The sequence below is a fragment of the Natator depressus genome, chromosome 5, assembly GCF_965152275.1.
Source record: "Natator depressus isolate rNatDep1 chromosome 5, rNatDep2.hap1, whole genome shotgun sequence".
NCBI classification, from domain to species: domain Eukaryota; kingdom Metazoa; phylum Chordata; order Testudines; family Cheloniidae; genus Natator; species Natator depressus.
In genome coordinates this window covers 100,954,040-100,977,837 of record NC_134238.1, presented here as the reverse complement: position 1 = coordinate 100,977,837, position 23,798 = coordinate 100,954,040, and the positions used below count along the sequence as shown (strand labels likewise).

At 42.6% G+C, this 23,798-nt stretch overlaps 2 protein-coding genes across 5 annotated transcripts in view; one reads left to right on the top strand and one right to left on the bottom strand.

Moving 5' to 3' along the window:
* Window positions 1-23,798, top strand: part of SPATA6L (spermatogenesis associated 6 like) — a 141,325-nt gene that overhangs the window by 47,311 nt on the left and 70,216 nt on the right. The window lies entirely within an intron of this gene.
* SLC1A1 (solute carrier family 1 member 1) overlaps window positions 11,854-23,798 on the bottom strand; it is a 74,215-nt gene continuing 62,270 nt past the window's right edge. The window contains exons 11-12 of the mRNA XM_074953308.1: window positions 23,279-23,413; window positions 11,854-16,427 (exon numbers count right to left, since the gene is read on the bottom strand). Of these exons, the coding sequence (XP_074809409.1) occupies window positions 16,181-16,427; window positions 23,279-23,413 (382 nt within the window). The 3' untranslated portion in view covers window positions 11,854-16,180. The remainder of the gene's footprint in view (window positions 16,428-23,278; window positions 23,414-23,798) is intronic.

The following is a 23,798-nucleotide window of genomic DNA, read 5'->3' as shown; positions in this document are numbered from 1 at the left end:
AAATCATAGTTTTATATTCTGATTGGCGTCTGGTTCTGGGGTGTTGTTTCTTGTTCAGGTGTATTAATCTGGCAACAACTAATTTATTATTTCTTATGATGAAGTGTGCTTTGGATTCTCTCTAGTAAAAATGTGTAAGGGATACAATAAGTATGGAAAGTTGGCATTCTGAATCCGAGCGGCAAGTTTCTCTTCATGATATATCGTAGCTAAGGCAGGAACTCACAACACTGGGGACCAGTTTTGACATTGGTGCAAAACTCAAGAGCATGTGCAGATCTCAGTAATCCATATTGATGTGTATCCTGAGTGAGGGTAAGCCCTTAGAGGTTATTGGTGGAGGTAACGCAGATTGATCTTGCAGAGTTGAGGCAGCATGCCCCGCCAAACATTGTTATTAAAAAGAGATTGCTGAGCCTCACTTGCACTGAGCACGTGCTGGGTGTAGTTAAGTGAGGGAAGGCAAAGATGGCTTATGCCTCCCCGGTCCTGGAGCTGCCCTTATTGACACTGTGTAGAGCAATTCCCTAGGGACCATTCCTTTATTTGGGGAGAGGCTGAGAGCATCACTCTGTGGCCCTGCTCCCTTCCACCTGCAGCCAGGCACAACACCCCCGGCTCCTCTCCCCCTGCCCACCCTGTGTGGCAGTGGGCATGTGTGTACCAACAGAGGCTGGTGTAAGAGCAACATAGCAAGCCTTCCCCCAGTCCCAGAGTCCCCCACACCAGGACAATCCTTGCTTTGCTTCGCTGACTGCCCAGAGATCTTGGTAGGGCAGAGGATCTGGCCCATAGCATGGAAATTGGGGGTTGCAGACTCACCTTAGTGGGGGCAGGAAGGATGGAAACAAGTCACGGTTCTGCTCTATCATAAAAAGAATCGTGTTTTCATTTAAATATTCATCACTGAATTAATTGAACCACGCTATAGCAGTTCAGGAAAGAATTACCTCTTATAACACATCCGTGTTTTGCTAAGAAACTCTGTGCCTTGCATAGTTCTGGCCTGCAATACATCTGTCCTGATCTGCTTCGCTTTGAGGAAGGAGAATGGCTTTGAGCTTCTAACTTCATCCCCTCCATCACATTAGCTTTGTGTGTGTGTGCGTATGTTTGGTTTTGTGACACTATTGACACAATATCCCAGTCTTCTCTGATCAGGTGGAAGTAAAGGGAAACCAAAACCATTCACCCATGAAATGACAAGTCAAAGGAAAGAAAAATAAACAAAAGCAGGGCTTATGCAACTTCCCATTCATCTCAATAGGACTCTGCACTACTACATTTCTCCCACCACGTGGCGCTATCTGAGGTTATAAATCAGCAACACTGGCATGGGGTCCTCTCTCACCTGATGCCAAAATGGCATCTCCCAACAGTGAGCAAGGACAGCTGGTCTTCTAGTGTGCTCTTGGATCCAGAGGAGAGCTAAATAGGAAAGAAGTTTCTTCAGGTAAGCAAGTGCCCAAGTCTCACTCTATAATGTTGTGGGCAGGAGACTGGAAGACCCAGCTCTTCAGTGTGCTTCCTGTTTCCCTTATTGGGCTTTAGGGAAGAGATGTTACACCATTAGGATAATCTTTTGGGGTTACCCTTCAGTGACTTTCCCCCTCCTTGAGCTTTCTCTTCTTCAGGGGTGATGGCTTTGTCACCATGGCTGCCTTTGTCAGACCATTGGACCCCTAATATAAATATTGCTTGTGGCTCATTAACTAGGGTGTGACTGCTTTATATACTCAGTATTTAAATAAACCGCATATACTGAGACTTATTACTGTAGATGCTGGCTATTTCATCTTAGCATATTTCAAGAGTGTTCTAAAATAGCTGATTCACAGTCTAGTAGTGAAGGCTGAGAGCATCTAAAACTGTGTATATAAACCTGACCTGTCAAGGTATGCTTCAGGCTAGTTTACAGCAGGGTGTAAGTTTTGTTGCAAATTACTTGGTTTCTCTACTACTGTATGTTAGAGGCCCCGGACCTAAGACTAGCTATGCACAGAAGCAATGTGATCATTGTCTATATAAATACGTGCTAGAGTGATTGCTAGAGAAATCTGAATAATTATGTGAAATTATTGGAATAAATTGTTCAAATGTTATTTGCCAGCTCTAGTACTTATTGTACAGGGATAAGGTATTTGCATGTTAGTTGTATTAGGGCTATTAATTCTTTCTTCTAAATGAGGGTAGGTGCCATAGCAGTGTTGTTTGTTCTACTGTAATTGAATATAGAATCATCTGCAGGAACATGTGACTCTTGCTGTTATTACTATTTATTTAGAGTAATAACTAGGATCTTCTACACTTTCCACAGTATGCATCTGATGAAGTGAGCTGTAGCTCACGAAAGCTCATGCTCAAATAAATTGGTTAGTCTCTTAGGTGCCACAAGTCCTCCTGTTCTTTTTGCGGATACAGACTAACACGGCTGCTGCTCTGAAACCAATCAAGGATCAGGCTCCCTTGTGCTGGTGTGGGCACCACAAGTAACAAGGAAGACAGTCTGTGCCCCAGAAAGCTCACAATATAAATACCAGACAGGACAAACTGGATGGGGATAAGCTGGGAGGATTCGGGAACAGAAAAATGAACAGTTCAGAAGAAAAAAAGAGGTCACATCTTACCACTTGCCTGTTTGCACAGGATTTAGCCATAACTTTTTTAAAAGACACTGTCAATCTGTTTCACTCCTTGCATTGATATTGCTTAAAACAAGGCAAATCCAAGCCGGTACCTTGTACATATTACAAAATATGCATTAATAGTTTTCAGTTAATGCTTGGTTCCTTGGCATCATTTGGCTGGAGTCGCTAAAGACTCAAAACGATTATTTTTTAAATGTTAGTTGGTCTGTGTTTGATCTTACACTGGTATAACTCAGGAGTAATGGGGTCACACCTATGTAACAGTGATGGAGAGCAGAATCAAGCCCATGTTTTCAATATTTAAACAGCTGCCTGCGATACTGCATCGGATGACATTCCTCTAAGGACAGTCAATTGTGGCCTTAAAAAAAAAATGATTGAGAAGCCATTCAATTACAAAGTATAGTTCAGAATTATGGTACTGCAAGGACATTGTAAAGAGAGGGGCCAATCATAATTTTGCCCTGCTTGAGAAACTGTAGTTTCTCATTCCCTAAAGTTTTTTTTTTATATGTCAGTTCACAACATCCCTGAAGTAATCTGCAGTCACTCATCACACTTTGGAAAAACTGGTGACAGCAACTGAAGATAATTAATTGAGTCTCCTGGACTCTCACTTTTTCAGAGGGATCTAGGCTCTTATTTCAGATATGCTGTTTCCATATTCCATGTGGAGCTGAACTCCTGACATAAGTCTCCACCTAATGAGAAGCAAAAAAAGTTTGGAATTTTGTCTCATCTCTCCTCTTAAAGCAGGCAAATTTCAAAGGCCATTCACTTCCATTTCATTGTTATCTGTCTCTCTGAGCCCGGAAAACTGTCTCCAAACTGTCATTTTCTGAGATTATTTATCACAGATCAGATTTATGTATCTCCTTGCATCCCAAGATGGATTGTTCCCATCTTGGTGCAGAGATGACCCTTTTATTTGGGTTAAAACTAAAACACCCTCTAAAGAGGGATGTCAGTGATTTGTAGTGGTGATATTCATCACCAAGGGAGATTTCTTCTCCCTGCATTTCTCTTGCACACAGAATGGGTCTCGTTATAGTCGAGAGGCTGGTTTTCAGACATTGCAAGTTATGGGGGAGTGAGTAAGGAGATGGAGCAGAGGACAGGAATTTATAACAGCTAATACAGATCACACAAGGAGGCTACAGTACTGACATGTTGCATGACAGGCATGTTGCATGTCAGTCAAATGTACATAGGCACCTGTTAGAGTAGGTCACACCAGAACTCACTGAGATTGTAGGGCTTCCTTTATGTCACCACTGACCTCCATGTGCTGACAGTGTCTCCTCTCAGGAATGAGACCAAAGCTCTGTCTGAGTCTCTGTTCATGAAGTTTGTTATTTTTGGGCAACCTGCTTTCTTTTCCTCCTCCCAAGAGCAGAGTTGCATTCATTCCCGGGGATGTGCAGACGGCAGGTGTATCCCCCAAATCAACCCCATTATAGTTGCATTTAAATGTGATACTGTTCAAACAAAAAAACCCCAAAGAAAAGCATTGAAACCACCTCAGCTAGGCAAGGGCATAAAAACCAATGCTAATATGGTCTGGAAAACATACATTCTGTCAGCCTCATAGATTCATAGGATTTAAGGCCAGAAGGGACCATTGTGATCATCTAGTCTGACTTCCTGCATAGCACAGGCCACAGGACTTCTCTGAATCTCTAGTGTGACATGGCAAATCCGTGACATTGGTATTTTTACGCTATATGTTACCTCATCGACTCTGAAGCCTACTGGGTTTGCTTGTAGCTTATGCAGTATTAATACTCCTTCGTTTATTCTCAGTTGTTGGCCATCTGAATCAGTCAGTGTGAGCAAGCACCTCTTTAGTCCCCTTTGTATGGATCTCTAAAAGAGAGGGGACGAAGCAAGCGCTTTCTCTCTCTCCTGTTATTGGCTGCCTCTGCTTTCAGTCATAAGAGCAGCCATTACAAAATAATAGGGAAAACTCTTTCATAAATAAACCTTGTAGGCTAAGACTTGACTACTTCATTGGTGTCCTAGGACTTCATTTGGGCAGAGGGGGAAAGCTATCTTCAGCAATAGAATCAGATTAACTTTGGTTTTGGCTTTTTGGTGCTTTTTGCAAAGATAAAATAAGATGACCTTGGAATATCCTAATGTTTTCTTTCAAAGGAATCATAACTTTTACTTCATGTTTGATCAGTTGGAAGAAGATCAAAGTGATCTTCTTTAAAAATTGCTGCTTTAAATGTTTGTCCATGATCAGCACCTTGTAGGAAGTGATTTATAGAAATGAAAAGCAATGGCAGAACTCTTTATTTCCACTTCGATACTTCACGGTGCACAGCCACAGGGCTGTAGTTTTCAATTCATTTTGATCAGTGGTGTCACTTAACCTTGGAAGGAGTAAAATCCCACATAGCAGGAAAAGTAAGCAGCCTTTTCTCTCCACTACCATATTTCTTGAATAAGTCTGCCACAGCATTTCAAATATTTTTCTCCTGTCTGTCAATTAAGAATATTTAACATGAAAATTCCAGTTGGATGCAATATCTGGAAGAGGAAAGGACTGGAACAGTTTACAGGGTGCAGTGATACAGATTAGACCTATTGTAAAGAATTCTTATCTCTCTGAGTAAAGGGTATAGAAACAGATGCTGATATGCAGTCTGAAAAAACAGGAACTCTAAAGGGTTAAAGACAATAACAGAAAAGGTGGAAATGGCAGAGGTGCTTAATGACTTCTTTGTTTCGGTTTTCACCATGGAGTTGGTGGTGACTGAACGTCTAACATAGTGAATGCCAGTGAACATGAGTTAGGATCAGAGCCTGAAATAGGGAAAGAACAAGTCGAAAATTACTTAGACAAGTTAGATGTCTTCAAATCACTGGGGCCTGATGAAATGCATCCTGGAATACTCAAGGAAGAGATATCTGAGCCATTAGCGATTATCTTTGAAAAGTCATGGAAGATGGGAGACATTTCAGAAAACTGGAAAAGGGCAAATGTAGTGCCCATCTATAAAAAGGGAAATAAGGATGACCTGGGGAATTATAGACCAGTCAGCTTAACTTCTGTACTTGGAAAGATAATGAAGCAAATAATTAAGAAATCAATTTGCAAACACCTAGAAGATAATGAGGTGATAAGTAACAGTCAGCATGGATTTGTCAAGAACAGATTGTGTCAAACCAACCTGATAGCTTTCTTTGACAGGGTAACAAGCCTTGTGGATGGTGGGGGAGTGGTAAATGTGGTATATCTTGACTTTAGTAAGGCTTTTGGTACTGTCTTGCATGACCTTCTCATAAACAAACTAGGGAAATACAACCTAGATGGAGCTGCTATAAGGTGGGTGCATAACTGGTTGGAAAATCATTCCAAGAGAGTAGTTATCAGTGGTTCACAGTCATGCTGGAAGGGCATAATGAGTGGGGTCCCACAGGGATCAGTTCTGGGTTCAGTTCTGTTCAATATCGTCATCAATGATTTAGATGATGGCATAGAGAGTACACTTACAAAGTTTGTGAACAATACTAAGCTGGGAGGGGTTGCAAGTGCTTTGGGGGATAGGATTAAAATTCAAAATGATCTGGACAAATTGGAGAAATGGTCTGAAGTAAATAGGATAAAAATTCAATAAGGACAAATGCAAAGTACTCCACTTAGGAAGGAACAATCAGTTGCACACATACAAAATGGGAAATAACTGCCTAGGAAGGAGTACTGCGGAAAGAGATCTGGGGGTCAGAGTGGATCACAAGCTAAATGAGAGTCAACAGTGTAACAATGTTGCAAAAAAAGCAAACATCATTCTGGGATGTATTAGCAGGAGAATTGTAAGCAAGACATGAGAAGTAATTCTTCCGCTCTACTTCGCGCTGATTAGGCTTCAACTGGAGTATTATGTCCACATTTCAGGAAAGATGTGGACAAATTGGAGAGAATTCAGAGAAGAGCAACAAAAATGATTAAAGGTCTAGAAAACATGACCTATGAGGGAAGATTGAAAAAATTGGGGTTGTTTCGTCTGGAGAAGAGAAGACTGAGGAGGGGGACATAATGACAGTTTTCAAGTACATAAAAGATTATTACAAGGAGGAGGGAGAAAAATTGTTCTTCTTAACCTCTGAGGATAGGATAAGAAGCAATGGGCTTAAATTGCAACAAGGGTGGTTTAAGTTGTACATTATGTGATGGGGCAAGGCAAGATGGCTATAGAAAAGTAGTGGGAGATAGATATATTAGCTCCAGGCTAAACAAATCCCTGGTACCAGGATAAGTGAAATGGCAGCTGCTTCAGGTAAATTAAGACACCTGGGGTCAATTAAGAACTTTCCAGAAGGCAGGGAGAATGCTAGGTTGATTGGGACACCTGAAGCCAATGAGGGGCTGGCTGAAACTAGTTAAAAGCCTCCCAGTTAGTCAGGTGGGTGTGCATGTCAGGAGCTGTGGGAGGAAGTTGTGCTGTTGGAGAGGCTGAGTAGTACACACCATATCAGGCACAAGGAAGGAGGCCCTGAGGTAAGGGTGAAGTGGAGCTTGAGGAAGTGAGGGCTGCTGTGGGGGAAGTAGCCCAGGGAATTGTACATGTCATGTTTCTAAAAGGTCAGCTACCATAGCTGATGCTATTAGGGTCCCTGGCCTGGAGCCCGGAGTAGAGGGTGGGCCCAGGCTCCCCCCCTACCTTTGCCCCCTGATTAATCACTGAGACGGGGAGACAACAGAGACTGTGCAAGGAAGGATAACTTCTCGTCACATCCCTTGCTGGCTTCTGATGAAAATGGCTCAGTAGACTGTGACCCTTGTCTCCAGAGAGAGAAGGGTTATGTGGAGGGTCACAGTGAGCCTCTGAGGCTAGCAAAAATCTGCCAGGAAACACGGGACCCATGGAGGCAAGGACAGAGCTTTGTCACAATTAGGAAAAACTTCCCAACTGTCAGGATGGTTAAACACTGGAATAAATTGCCTAGGAAGGCTGTGGAATCTCCATCATTGGGGATTTTTAAGAGCAGGTTGGACAAACACCTGTCAGGGATGGTCTAGGTAATACATAGTCCTGCTTTGAGTGCAGGGGACTGGACTAGCTGACCTCTCAAGGTCATTTCCAGTTCTATGATTCTATGGCCCTTTGTATGCCCCCTTCCTCATTTTTAAAAAGTAAACTATGACCAAGGCTCTAAGTAAATCATCTTAGACTAAAAGAGTATCCAAGTATTACTTTTCTGGCTGCATTGTGTCTGAATCCTGCATGTGAAACTGTAGATTTGTTTTATGATTCGTTCTCAAGGATGAATTAAAGCAGCAACGCTATTAAATTTGGAGAGCAAAGCTATTTCCTCCGCCTGCTGCAAGAAAGATTAAATATTTCATATATGCCTAATGTTCACTGTACCAGGTTCACGTTGTTTTATTGCTTCCTCGAACATCATAACTAACAGTGCAAATGAACTCTTAGTTCCTTAGAAATGGTTCAAAATACTGTGTACAAAACTAATGCCTTCAAATAAAAAATGGAAAAAAGTCATGTATGATAAAGTCAGATTTACAGTGTATTACGGTAAATGTTTACACTGCATAATTTTTCCAGTAACTCTTGTACAGTTTTCCACACTTTGTCATTCTCACACTGTAACTAAACAAGTTTATAAATCTGTATTGAATTTCCCATTGCCACAAGCACACATTTTAAGAAGCAAACAGGCCAACAGACGTCACTAGTATTGTTGAACTACTCTTTCTACATAATGGGGGGAGGGATAGCTCAGTGGTTCGAGCTTTGGCCTGCTAAACCCAGCATTGTGAGCTCAATCCTTGAGGGGGCCATTTAGGGATCTGGGGCAAAAATTGGGGATTGGTCCTGCTTTGAGCAGGGGGTTGGACTAGATGATCTCCTGAGGTCCCTTCCAACCCTGATATTCTATGTCATGTTACAGAACTCTCAGGCTGTAACTTGCTGTCATATCAAGCCTTACGCTGTCTTATCTGACTCCAGGGCTAGTAGCCTACATTTCTTTTTTGCTGTTGAAGAAAGCAAGTGACATTTTCTGGTATCTTTTAAGGGCCAAATATTTGGCTGTGCCAATGTGCAGCAGCTAAGCATCTGACCATATGTTTTCAAATGTTCTAATTTGAACTGGGTTACTCTCTACTCTCCTGGATTTGTCTTTGAGTATTGTGGTGGGTGACATTACGGTTTCATGGTTTATTGATCACAAATCGTAATGCCAAGAGATAAATAGAAGCTATTTATCACATCTACTTTTTATTACTTGAAATACCTTGTAACAGTGTTCCTGGGACTTTCTATTATAGTTGAAAGCCTGTAGTCTCCAAAAAGACAGTGATTGCATTTGGGATAAAGGATTTGCTTATGTTTTTGGGGTAAATGAAAGTCCATGTCTGCTTCCCATGTGCACTGTAGTGCACATGGGTTTTGCCTAACCCCCTTCTGTACTGGGACAGACAACACAAAATGTTGGCAACAAAGACAAGGAATTACCTTGGCAGTCCCTTGACATTTTATTCTGATCATCATCTGATCCAAAAAAAAAAAAAAAATTGGCTGCATATACACATACCTGCTACTGAGAAGGCAGTTGGACAATGAGGGAGGGGGAGATGGTCTGCCACAAAAATGTTAATACAAAAGAAAGTGTTTATTAATGGTACTTCTACTGGGTGTGTGTGGGTTAGGATTGCATTAATATGCGCTGCTTTCCTAGCAGTAGGCCCAGAAGAAAACACCCTAGGCCTGGGTTTGCTTACGCACGGCTTTACACTGGTATACCTCCACTGACGGCAGAGGGGACACTCCTCATTCTCACTCTTGTAAGTGAGAGAAAAACTGGGGTCCTGTGTTTCCCAAAGCAAGTCTGTCCCCTCATTTGTTTTCTTAGCTCAAACATGAGCTGGAAAAGCACTGAACATTGAGCATGGACATTGAAGTGTACACCCCAGGAACGCTGATTTGCTTAAATGTATCCCACATGCTCCAAACAGGCAGCTTTTGAACTGGCGCAGGCTCTGTATACCGGCCTGATACATTCCTCACCACACAACGTAGCATCTCTGTTTCCCTATGTTCCCATTCCCGCACTTGTCCATTCTTATTCTTTTTCTGTATCATGCATGGACTGGACAGCAACCCACACTTGATTCCTGATCTCTGAAATGCCAACGGGTAGTGCCTTGGAGATCTAGGTTCTACAGAGTTTTGCTGCTTGCCCCAAAAGCTAGATGGGAAACCAAAACCCTCTGTTAGTATACATAAGAGGTTTTGCTCTCAAACTGGAGTTGCCTTGATGAGAGAGCTTTTCCCAAATGGCTTTCTTGGTCAATTAATTCTACAGGAGTTCAAGTGCCAGATTGGCACAAGTGCCTCCAAGCTGTCAGTGTTTCCTTTCTGTCAGCAGCCATGACCCCACTCCTAGAATACTTGGCAGAGGAAGGATCTATAGATTAAGTCCTAAGTAATTGTCAAGCAGCAAGAGCATAGGCTGGGTGCCAAGTAAAATCCTTTACAAGAGTATTCGCTGCAAGCTCTTCGAAGATGAGACTTACTACCTTCAAGTGCTGTGTAAAAAGTGGCTGTGTGTCAATGAATAATTCATCTGGCTTGTCTTTCCTAAGGATGTACTGTCCCCACCGCTACATTATGGATAATGTGTGAAGACTAGGGGCAGATCCTATGAACATTTACCCCAGCTGGGGATCTGCCCCTAACTCTTTCTCGCCTGTGTGGGTTGCTCAGAGTTTCATCTAATGAATGCCACCATTGCTTTCTAGCTCATTTGCCACTCACTGTATGAGCCATTTGGTGACAGCAGAAAACTAAAGCTGCTGTTGAAATGACTCCTCAACCACTAATCTCAACACTGCTTTCAGGATTCTCATGCCTAAGTTCAGAACACTAGGAATTGTCTGAGCCCAATCCGCCATTTGCCCACTTCAATTATTGTTTGGACTGCACAAGAAATGCAGGACCGGGCCCTTGGGGGTTTGTCCCCTGCGGGTTGCTGTGGCCGATAGCATGGCTATTATTCCTGTCCTGTGTGAGCCATGTTGGTTGATGGTTTTTAATAGGTGATGTGCCTAGTGTGGCAAATGGCCAACGCCACTGTGGTGGGGCCCGAGGTTTTCCTTGGTGTGATGGTCAGGGAGCTGCCCCTTGCCCCTATTCTTGGGCATCGACGGCTCCGGTAGTGACTGAGGCAGGTTTTTTTTAAATAGGTCTCTGGCAGGGCCTTAATTGGCTCCAAGTGCTCCAATTAATCTATCGTATCCTCTCCTCAGTCGACAGGGAATAAGGCCCTGATCATCCTGGGGCTTATATACCTCCCATCGCTCTCTTGCTGCCCTCTGGCCCTGCTGTATCACATTAGAGACCACAATAACACATATGTAGGATAACTAGTTTACGCATCTGACTGCAGATGTGTCGCTCTGAGCTGCTGCCTTTTCATTTTATAAAGACCAGTGGCCTAACCCTGTTACTGTTACTCACACGAGAGAGGATTTCAGGATCAAGCCATCCACAAGTGCCTATACTTTTTAGGAATCTGTCCCCTGGTGCTTAGTAAATTGTAACGAATAATCATGGTTTTCCTTGCATAACAAATCCTTTTTTTTTAAGGATGTAGGATGCCATTTTGTGACTTTTGTATTCATTAGCACTCAGAGCCGTCCCTTGGGTAGTGCAAATCAGGGCGACTGCTCCGGGCCCTGTGCTTTGGGGGGCCCTGCGGGCAGGTGCGATTGGCAGGCACAGTTGGTCCTGGAAGAGACGGATCCATCACTTCTGCCCTGGGCCCCACACCCTCCTAGGGACGGCCCTGTTAGCACTCCAAGCTCAGAAAGAGAACCCTAGCTTTACTTCTAGTTAATATACTACCACTACAGGTGGGGAAAAAATCCCTGCTATTGCAGAAGGAAAACAATGAGCAAGCAGAACGGAGTGTTGTAAAATGCTCAGAGTCCATGCTATCAACTGAAGTGATGACGTGGGTGGAGTTTAAAGTATTCATCTGTAAGGCGCTGGGCCCAGATCTTTGACTGGGGTTCCTAGGTGCAACCTTAATACAAATAATAGACAGTAACAGTAAAATCTTTTCCGCCAACATAATGAAATTGCCATGGATTTACCCACTGTAAGTGGGAGCATAATTTAAAGAATGACACCTGTTTGCTAAGAAAAAGAGACTGGACACAGAGTTACTCTGACTTTCTCTTTTCATTTAATACTTGCTCTCAGCATGTCGTAACTACAGTAACAAATCAAGTGCTTGATACAGAGGGAGACCACAACTGGTTATGTGGTGATACACTTACAATTTAGGGTTAGACTGAAATGCTCTATGCTCTAGTTCCACTGTGCTTCTCCCTCTGCCACCCTTCTCTGTGTACCCTGGAGACGTATTCTCAGGCAGAAGCAGTGCACAGACTGTGTGTGTGTGTGTGTGTGTGTTACTGTGTGAAAGTCTGTGGGCCTGATTTTCCTCCTGACTTACACCACCATACGTCACTGGCAATGCCACTGAAGCCAATGGTGCAATGTAGGAGTAAAAGTGGTGGAGATGAGAGAAGAAGCAGGCTCGGAAGAGAGAAAAAGGCTTTGTTTAGAATGGTATTTGCCACTTTCTTTTAGTTGTCAAGGCTAAATGGGATGAGCAAATTCCTCTGAGTCACATTCTGATCTGCTTTTAGGCACAACTCAGTTTCAACGGGAACTTCTGTATGAAAATGGAGGGCAAAATATGGTTCTTTAGATGGTAATTGCTGGGTTTCAGTGAAGCCGGTGGGAGTTATTCCTTTGACTTCAGTGGGGCCAGGAATTGGTTATAGGAAAATCCATGATAGCTACCACTCTTCTTTCTTTATTATTTAAAATATATTTGTATTTTCTTTCTATTATTAAAACAAAGCATGCACAGGCACCATTTTGATGTTGTTGGAAGTGGTGATAATGATGGCCAGGCTGTAGAAATTTTGCAGTAATACTGTGTTTACTAACTCAACGCTCTCTAGGTTATCACTCCACTTTCCATGCTAATTGTGGTTGGCCCTTCACAGGTGCACATGGAGGGAGGGTGCCAAGAGCTTTTCTCCCCTCTACTCCACATCCAGACTAGGGATGTAAAAGGTTAGCTGGTAAGCATTAGGCTTACTGTTAACCGGACCTTAACCATTAACCCCTATGGCTGGCCACACTGGGCCAGCCAGCAGGACCATGGCCAGGGCCCCGCCGGGCTGGAGCGGCCCCCGCTGGGTGGGCCGGCGGGATCCCAGCCCTGGCCACGCCGTTGGGCTGGAGTTGTCCTGGCTGTGCCAGGCCAGGCAGGCTGGAGTGGCCCCAACCTCAGCGGGTTCCCAGTCCCTGCTGCGCTGGCCTACCACCAGATCGACATCAGTTAATGCTTAACCGGTTAAACGATATAATTTTAATTGTTTAACTAGTTAACTTTTTAAACTCATATTTACATCCCTAAGCCAGACCACCCCTTTGCATACCTGCTCAGGTACCAGCTGCAACGTAGGAGGGACAGAGAACCACTGCTCCATGGTAGAGCTAGCATTAGCCTTTACAAAGTAACATTAGGAACAGGGCCCCATCCCCTCAGCAGAACTGGTTAGGCATTGGTGGTGTGCGTACATGCACCCATGTGCACACACACACACACACACAGCGTTCTAAAGGAGGGGTGTCCAGGTGCAATCTGGTGGTCCAGTGTGGCCTGAACCCCTGTAACCCAGAGGAAGGATGAAGCTGTTAGTTTGGGGTTTTTTGCTGGTGCACTTAAACAATAAGTGATTTCTGTTCTTCTCAAGGAAGATACAGGTATAGGCAAATAGCACATGCCATGTTTGTGTGGCTTCATTTTTATCTTCTAAAATTTACATAAATGTATCATATATGCTAACTAGGTGCAGTCCCTTGTTCCTAGAAAGGTTTCCATTGAGACCTCCAGTGTCACTAAATTTGGACAATCCAGCCTGAAGGGTTTTAAGAGTTGTGCATGATTTTGAACACGTGACTCCCACTGATTTCAGTGGAAACAGCCTGGCTAAAACCATGTGTGCCACTTAAAGAATGTTGGGTCCAATCCTGAGGTTGCTTGCGAAGCTGCATAAGGGCCTACGGTAGCAGTAACATTCTGTTCCTCTTGTGTGGGGGGCCAGATCTGTGGAGAATCCTGGAAGAAGGAATCCACACCAGCACGCAAGGGAAATGATTTCTGCTGTGAAATCTCTGCAGGATAATGTGAAGGGAGAAGGCAAGCGCTTGACTCACACTTGGTGGTTCACACACTAAGAAGCTATGTGGCCAAAATTACAGGAGGACAGGCATCCCTGGACTTAACAATATCTTCAGAATATGGGTAGATTGTCTGGTGCTGCAGCTTCTCATACCTAGCAGTATCAGTTGCAGGTTGGCTGCACGGGTTCCTTAGTGCTAAAGCATGTGTTGGATAGGAGGATCCTTTCCCCTAGTCCCTCTGTAGGTAAAGGCTTTGCTTGCCGTCTTAAGATTGGGCCCCTGAGGGAGCAGTCTGCTTTCCTTACTGAAAAGGGCAATCCATACATAGTAAAACTACAAATGTGTCGTCAGCAAAAGCGATTTAGTAGTGCATTAGCAGTTCATCTCTTTTTTCCTGCCATAACAGGAGAAATACAGAATTCCACAGAGGGATGAAGAGAGGATGGTAGGATGGAGAAAGAATGAAATAAATAAATATTTATTTAGATCACAATGGGAACAGTATCCATAGTGCCTTATAAGAAGCTGGTTACTAAAAAGACTTTAAAATAAAAAAAAATATATAAAAAAAAGCAAAGCATACAATAGACAACTATGGAAACTGGTGGGTTTTTTTCTTCTATTAACAAAGCTGTACAAATGAAGATTTTATATACTAGTTCTGCATACGGTAAAGCACTGATTTACTTAATTTGTACACTCCTTTATTTTGTATAAACATATCAGTATTTTTACTTTAGAGTCACACTGTGTCATAGTTTACAATGTTTATTTTAAATACATACAGGATTATGTCTCGCTGATTTAATTTAAGGTGCAATTTATCAAAACCTACCGTAAGGATTATTTTCTTCTCAGTTCTCTTTGGCACATTTCCCAGTTTACGTAACTACAAAAGGGTAGGATTGAATTTACTATCTAACAATCCAGGAACCTGAATATTTTTGACAGCATGTAAATGCAATTTTATGTTTACTATAAGCTTATTTAAGTAAAAGAGACTCTTGGGTATAAATTTCAATTTGCCTTGCAAGTCAGATGGTCGACACGACATAGATGTGCAAGGCAAACAGTTTGTTCTTAACAGCGATTCCTCCCTCCGGGGAATGATGTTGCACCATGGAAATATCATATCCAGCATTGTATAGAATGCTTGACATTATGGAATGTGTTTATGAAGAAGCCCATGGTGATGTTGTCACTTTGTATAACAAGTCACTAGAACATATGGGTTCCTTAGTCCAGATACTTTGATAAGATAGGGCTTGGCACTGAAATGGTGGGGCCTAGGGCTTTTGCAGCTGCAAAATTACACATGCCCAACCAATAAATTAAACCAAGGAGCAAACAAACCAACCTCATCTACACTTGATATTATGTCCTTTTTCCGAACAGAAAAGATTTGGAAGTCACCCTATGAGTAGCTATTTTCATCTTCCTGATCTCCGCCTGCCCTGCAGCTGAGAAATACTAGCCTAAAATAAAAAATGGACAATACCAAAGCTGTCTTCTTGCTACTTCCAATGGAGATGTTTTAATAAACTATCAAAGTGGACCTAAGTTGGCAGAGAGTTTCACTTTGCAATAATTTATTCAAGTATAAGAAGAGCAAACCTGTCGCAATTTGCTTTACCCGCAGAGTTCAGTTCTGCTCTCTGGTGGAATTCATGGGGCGGGGAAAATCAACTACATAACATTAGAAGCTTTTCCTTGACCAATAACGTCCAACATCCATAATGATTAAAGTAAAAGCAACGTAAAACCTCATAAACGTTAAAACACTTATTGCAGAACCCTTAAGGCCTGTTTTCTTTCTAAAACTGTTTGCCCCATGTGTTGTTCAAACTAGCTGCAGAAATGAACAATTTGGCACATTATCAAGTTACAGTAGGTGTTTTATATGCAGTGTCATTTTGTAAAAATGTGAAAGGCAAAAATATTAACAAGAATTCCATACACTGAGTGGTAGAATGGAAGAGAGGTGTGAAACACTGCAGTTTGCCCGAGAGAAGCACATTTGCTTCATTTCACTGGCCTGGTTCTAACATCCAGTTTATAAGCTAGATGATTCCAAACAGGCATTCCAAAGCCTCATCCATCTTACATGATTAAAAAATGACATATTTTACAACTTGCCTTAATGCCTTCTCATCAACTTGTCCACAGGGACCAAATGCTGCGAATCCAAACAGTGGGGGGAAAAAACGGAAGTCTGTGTATTAAATTAAATATACTCAAGTTTGTTATTAGCTTTTTCTTAATTATCCTTCAGTGTCAGTGGAACTGTAGGCTTCAGAACTGTGATGTCTGGGTGAATGATATGGTGTCAGATTTATCTACGGCAAAACCTCCATTGACGTAGGATTTCTTGGTCTCCGGTTCATCATTATCGAGTATTGTTGTTTCCAAGGCAAAAGGATTGACTATGTTGACTTCAGAAGAGACATCCATTTGCTCTAGCTCTCTTTTGGAGAGCTTCTCCACAATCCCTGCACCAAAAGCATCTCCAAGGACGTTTATCATTGTTCTGAACCGGTCCCTATGGAGTAAAAATGTTGTGTTAGACAGGCCAGGATTTCTGGTTCCATTGTGCTTTCTTAGAAACCGTATGTTATTTAAATACAAATATTTTTTAGTAATCAGTTTAAAATTAAACTATACTGTAGACACTGAGCCAGATGCTATACCTGTGTCATTCTAGTGGGTTTACTCTGGATTTTCACTGGTGTAGGAACTCACAGCAGAATTTTTTCACTCTTTCCTCTAGGCAATATTATTTGTAAAAACATGGAATTATTGGTACTAAAAAGGGATTTTTTAGAAACAGTAACATTACATGTCTGTTATGGCAGAAGTTATCAGGTGGTGATGTTACATGTAATTTTACCAACAGAGCTGGGCAAATAAGTGATTTTTTTTTTTATTCTCTGTCCTGTTTCCACCCCTGCCCACCCCCCCCCCCAAAAAAAAAAAAAAAAAAGAAAGAAAAGAAAATCAGTTCATGTCAAACTACATATAAATATTGTGAAACATTTTGGCAAATTGAAAAAGTCCATTTTAGGGCTAAACAAATTCACTGTCTCTCATATTGACAATGAAAAGGCAGTGGGGCAGGGAAAGTGAGTGAGAATGCCTCTATACCTGGTTAGAATGCTACTAGAATGTGGGAGACTGAAGTTGAAGTCCCTGCTCCAATGACTATTTATAAACAGTAGAACAGTTTCATCAGGAGAGATCCCTTTATCTAAGGGCCAGGAAACTATCCTGCAGTTTGGGTGACCTCAGGCCAAGGGGGGAGTTGTAACCAGGCCTCTCAAATCCCAGGTGAGTGCCCTACCAATCGGGCTAAAAGTTATAAGAGAAGCCACTGCTGCACTGCATCAGAGTCCTGAAAAGCCTTTTTGGGGGGAGAGTGGTCAGTACTATTTAGTGAATTGACACAGTTTGTGGTTGGCCAAAACTGCGTTTTTTTGGGGGGGAAACTATTCCTCCAAAATGTTTTGCCCAGCTCTACTTACAAGTTCTTTTTCATGTGAGCACTGTCCAGTCTTTGAAGGAATGCTATGCTGTTGCTTGTTTTATTATGAGGGAAGCTGTGGCGACAAGCTGGAGAGTTTGCTCTCTGCTTTAATCATTCCAACCGGAATCAATTTTCATTGCAGAGTTGCTCCCTGGGAAGTGGGCATTGGTATTTTGGCTGAGATTCCAGAAAGAGGGGATTGCCTGTGTGCTGTTTGTCTATCTCTGTCTAAAAACAGGTGTCTGAAGTGTACATAAAACAAACTACACGAAGAAATAGCTGGACACCAGGTCACTGGTTTCCCCTCCAATGGGAAACTGACCAGAAAGGCCCCAAATTTGCTAAATAAATAAATAATAATGCTACCACTTGGCAGAGGAGTGACAATACTTTGCCATGTAGCGTAGTTTGAAATTTGGGGCCAGATGTAAATTGGCACGGAACTGGGACAGACTGTGAAAACTAGTGTGTCTGTTGTTTGTTCCCCAAGCTGCCAGCCCTTGGAGACTGAAGACTTTCCTTCCATGTAACCTCTGCGTGGCTGGGGCTTTGAGGGATGTTGATGCCAGTGCCTGGGGTGGAGGCAAGAAGCTTTTCAAAATGGCCACGATAGTGCCTCTGGTGGTAATACTTGCACAAATGTTTATTCATGGTGGTTTTGTGCTTATTCTTGCAAATAAAAACTCACTCAAATGTTCCCAAATACAAAGGGATTGCAAACACCAGGAAAGTGTATCAATGTTTTACTCACAAAATACTCTTGTATGTATTACATGTATCACATGAGGAAGCGCCTGAGTTAACCCTGCAGTGAAGATGTACCCCTAGAGGTGGAGCTGTGCTGGGAGCAGGAAGGGAGAGGAGCAGTGGTAGCTGAAGGCATTACGCTAACACAGTGTAGGTGGAATGCTTCTGGGAAATGGGGGAGCACACTGAAGAGCATTAGCTTTTGAAAGACAGGCTCAGGTCCTCAGCTGGTGTAAGATAGCATAGCACCAAAGTCAGTAGAGCTATGTGATATACACCAGCTGAGGCTGTGACCTATAGCATGTGTTCCCGCAGTAAATCCTTCCGGGTGAGGTGGTGTGGGGGGGCCTGGTTGCTAACTCAATCCACTCAGAAACACAGCCCTTTGCTGCCAGCTGGCTAGCAACTCTCCACTTGGGGAGCACAGCTGGAAAATTCTGGCTGCCTTCTGCACAGGAACGCTCCCCAAGCCCTGTCCTGCAGTAAACCCATGCTGAACCCCATCTGAACACACTAGTGGAAAAATCAGCCTGACGTTAATTACATTTTTAAAAATGAATTAATCTATTTAAGATGATTGAATCACAAATATTTTGTCTGGCACAGACTCATTGCCGAGCTAGGTACTGCAGAAGCAGCTGCCTCGTCTCTGCTATGCAGGTGCTATCATTAGTCATTATCATTAGAGCTTTGCTGATAAAGGGATTTTACTTGATGGATCCAGTTTTGTGGCTGTTATTTGTACTAAAACTGACTGTTGCTTAAGAGTGTTAGGAAATCAAATTTCAGTGCATATAAATGTCAGATTTCAGAATCCAAAGTTCAAGGGAGGAAAGAACCTGCATAAGACACACAACAGTAATTTAAAAAGAGGTGGAATATTATCAGTTTACAGGCACTGTGCGGTAAAGTTAACTGGCTGTAAATATCAGCACACAGGTTAAAAGCACTTTTGTGATTATACTGAATCCTTAGGAACAGCCCATTTTTTCTTGTGCATGATGCTCTCCCCTTTAGAGTCTCTTCCTTTCAAGTAATTTCACATTGCTGATGTTAACTAGAAAATCACAGGTCCTGGTTTAACAGCTATGGCAACAACAAACTTCTTTAGGGGATTCCAGAATACGAAGGTATGGTCTTGAAAATCTGCCCTATGAAATATATGGTATGTGGTACTATACAGGTTTTATGGTTCCTGAGTTTGGGACTGGTCACATTACTGCTATGGGTAGCATGGTAACAGACATCTAAAGAGCATCTTTAGCACTGGAAAATCTTTCTATTTAAGGGCATGGCACTTCCTATAGGAGGGTTTTCTGGTAAAAGCATTCTGACCTCTTCCAAACATTTTTCATGTAAACAAAGGTGGGTTGTGTGAGTTGTCCTAGAGTGGCTCCCCATTGTGGGTTGGATGCATCTGTCTCTATCATCAGATAAAGGGTGGACTGAGAGAACAGTATATCAAAGAAAAGACTGAGTAGCATGACGAAGACAAAAACTTGCGGAGATGCTGTAACTCTGTGCATCCTTTCCCTATAATTTCTGAGTAACATCAGTCTGACTTGATGAATTGCCGTATTGAGATAAAAAAGAAAGGTGGTCCCTCACAGCAGGTGGAGGTGGAAGAAACTGCTTTCACCCCCTAAAAGTACTGGATCAGAACTTCCAAGGAAAATATCAGCATGGCTGCTTGGAAGCCAAAAATGATGAAAGGGCTAAAGAGCTGATGACTCAGAAGAGCAACAGTATTACTTTCCAGTGCTTCCCTTTGAGCCTGTTGCACAATTCACTTCTGGTGGGCAGAGAGCCCAGAGTCACAGCCTAGTCGATGCTGTTGTCTTTTTCCTATATGAAAACTGGGAAAATCCAAGTTACCTAGCAGTGGTTCTTGTGTCCTCCAGTTCCCCAAGAGTGGCATTTGTTTTGTCATTAGATTAGAGCTGTCCGCAGGAAGATTTGACTTTGTTTGTTTGTTTGCATTTATTGAGAAAGTCCTAATATCTAGCACCAAGAGCACCACCCAACGTAAGCGATGAGACGACGGAACATTCTACACTGTTCTCAGAAAGAGTTCAGACAAATCTTAATCTCAGTGTTTTCTGGCCCTTGAGTCTTCCTTGTTGTCTCCCCTGGAGAAGATCAGTCACCAAAAGTTTCAATTATGTGCCAAGTTCCTTGGAGCTTTTAAAATCAAGGCACTGAAACTCAATAGCATGGTATATGACTGAGCTTTACTGATCATTTTGACACTGCATGGGTATCCTCATGACACTGACTAAACTCCCACACCGAATTTACAGCCATCAGGGAGAGAGGATAAAGAGATGGCCATGAGTCATCAGGTGAGAGGAAGAGGATGCCACAGCCTCCCTAATCCACTCTTCCGTTTCTGATTCAGAGCTGTTGTCACTCAGATTAATAGATTCAGTTACTTGGACACTTCCTGGAGATTCTGCTCCCTTCTTGGGACATTTGGGGAAAAGAAAGAACATTGCATCACCCCAAGATCAGTCCACAAAGGACAGAGTTGGTGTTCATAGCCTTGTGAATCTAGCCGGAGATATCTCACACTCACACAAGAGAAGGCATTTGTTCTCAAATTGTCAAGGCGGTGCCTGACCACAAAGCCCTTTTTGACTTGTTGCTTATGAACACCCAAACAGCAGTAACCAGAAGTGCTGGTTTTACATCTTCATCTGGCTAGGAGACTTTGCACTTACTTTTTGAATGAGGACACAGCCACAGGGGCCCATAATTTTATCATCACAAGACTTGATGATTTCAACATGCTGTACCTTGGACTGACCCTGAAGGCCATCCAGAAGCTACAGCTGGTTCAACATGCAATGGCCTGCCGGCTACACTGGCACGAGCATATCCATTCTATACTCCACATGCTATACCAGCTACTTGCTTAATACTAGATCCGTTTCATTGTTCTGGACCTTATCAGTAAAACCCTAAATAGGCTAGGGCTCTTATTATCCAAGAACCTGCCACTCTCTCCATACCCTTCCATGGCAAGCACTGAAGATGACAGATACCAGGTCCTATCATGTGGGTGAGTCAATGTTCTTAGTTGGTGGGCCCTTAACTGTGGAATTCACTTCTGCCAGAGGCCAGACTGAAATGGAGTCCTGTGACCTTTTGAAAATGTGTGAGACTTGTACTTTTTGATAAACCTTCCTCTAAGAAAGAGCGTCCCCTGTTGGGAGGTCTTGGAGATACATCAACAAGGAAATGGCATCAGTCCATTGGTGAGGGGATGAGAGTTTTGTTCATTGAGGGGAGCTTTGTATGTCTACATTTAATTTAACGTGACCCTGACACTTCAGAAATGTACATAATAAAAAAAAACAAATTACAATCGCACTGCCCTGTTCATTTGTTTTCTGTGGCTCAATGAAGATGGCATAGACCATCAGTGGTTCTTCCTCACTTGTATGCCTATGTCTAGACTAGGACATAGATTGTGTATAAAAACATGAGCTAAGTTGTGTTTATAAATTATACTACTTTCCTAGTCTAGACAAGGCCTTAGGGAGGGGATTTCACTGTTCCCGCATCTGTTAGCCCACTTTGCAGATACTGATATACAACTTCAGAGAGTCTCGGGCAACATTAAGGCAGCTGACAGCGAATAAGACCCTGGAGAGACTTTATCTGTCTGTTTTGGGAATACAGGAACAGAAATGCTCATCCTGTTGTAACTCTGACAGCCATCAGCTGTCTGACCATGACACATAGGAGGAACGGATGGCTGTACAAAGTGGATGGCTCACAGATCAGAGATTTTTCCTGCCATGGTTTTTTTTTTTTTTTTTTTTAAGAGTAATAGTCAAACTTTTCACCTATAGGTCTTTAAGCCTCTTGCAAAGTGGGTAGCACCACTATCTCCTTATGACAGATAGGGAAACTGAGGCACAGAGAGGCTGCTCTGCTCCAAGTAACACTGTACATCCATGACAGTCAGGACCCAGGATCATACTCCAGTCTCCTACCCCAGCACCTTATCATGTTGCTTCCCTGGGGCTTGGGTGTCTCGTCCTTAATCAGAGGATATTTTCTCCTCCATCAGTCCAGCACCTGGGGCCATTAGGGGTACCCCAAAATAACCAAGTGGGCAAGACCAAAACTTTTGAGACCTTACTTCCTGGAGAAGAGGTCTGTGAATAAACAAACCTCTAGAATCAGTGGAAAAGGCACATGACAAGCCCCCAGGAGATCTTTATCTCTCCTCTGGAAAAATGGCTTAACAGGATCAGGAAAGTTTTGATGAGCTGGAAAGGGGGAATCAAGGTGCGGGGGGGGGGGCATGTCCATGTTGATCTTTCAGAGTGGAGAGCAGCTCACGCAGAAAAGAACTTGCCACTGCAGAAGCCCTGTGCGACTGCACACTGGACACATGCTTAGAACTTTTCCCCTCTAAAACAAAACAAAAATCACAGAAGTAAACTGTTTGCTTTGTGAAAATTAGCTGGAATGTTATGTTTGTGGCTTGCATCTGATTACTGCAAATAAATTATGCAACTACCGTACCATTATTTTACAAATACCTCTGATTGAAAAGGATATTTTTGCTTACAGTTCTTTTCTTAGTTACATTTTGTAGTCTGTATATTTTTAGTTAGATTTTCATGAACTGAGGCCATTTTCTTGTGTACTCTGTATATGCAGTTACCATAACTGCATTGGTGAATCGGGGCACATGGGTGTACAAACAGGTATTTAAGCATAAGCAGGAAGTGTATATGCAGTTGTAGTAATTGGTGTGAGTATTTTTGTATGTATAGTGTGTAAAGGTCTTGGACCTTGTTTTTATCAAAATCTGGCCTTGTATGTCATCTTCACATAAAAGAATAATAAAAAGGGCCCGATCTGATAAGACTGTATCCTTGTTAATCAAAACAGGTAATTCTTTATATAATTGTATTACAGATCAGATGTGTGGCAGTGTTATCTCTAACCAACTTTTTTTCTAGTTAATTTTTAAACATATATTATTGAACAGCCCAGTTAGAAGGAGAAATAAATTCAGGGTTAAAAGTCCAGTCACAGATGTTCATGCACCATGTATAAAATACATTACTGAAATAATTAAATGCTGAATATATTAAACTTACAGAAGCCAGTCAACTGCTATGATAAGGGTAACATCTTCAGCAGGTAGCCCAACTGCACTCAGCACAACCACCATGGTGACTAGTCCAGCCTGGGGGACCCCTGCAGCTCCGATGCTGGCTGCAGTCGCTGTGACACTTAATTCCAGACAAATCAATGAAAAGACAGTTTGAAAATGTCCTCCTCCTGAATGGATTTCTCTGCTACATAGAATTGTGTGTTCATGGAAATATAAAACTAATTTTTACAAATCCTTCTTCATGACAATCCCATACTTCACTTGGAGTTATACCCGCATAGAGGCATGTGGGATCCAGGGCCCCAGTGGGTTTCTATCATTTGCAGATGTTTTTATCAGCATTGTTGTTGACATAGTGGCTGATCACATTTAGGGGTAGATCCTGGCCCGTCCTTGGGCAGGCAAACAAGGTGTAGAGGCTATGGAGCTGCCATGGTTCTGCTGCACAGGCAAGTACATATACCCCCCAGCATGCTTTGGAGCGGTCTAAACAGCAGTACTGA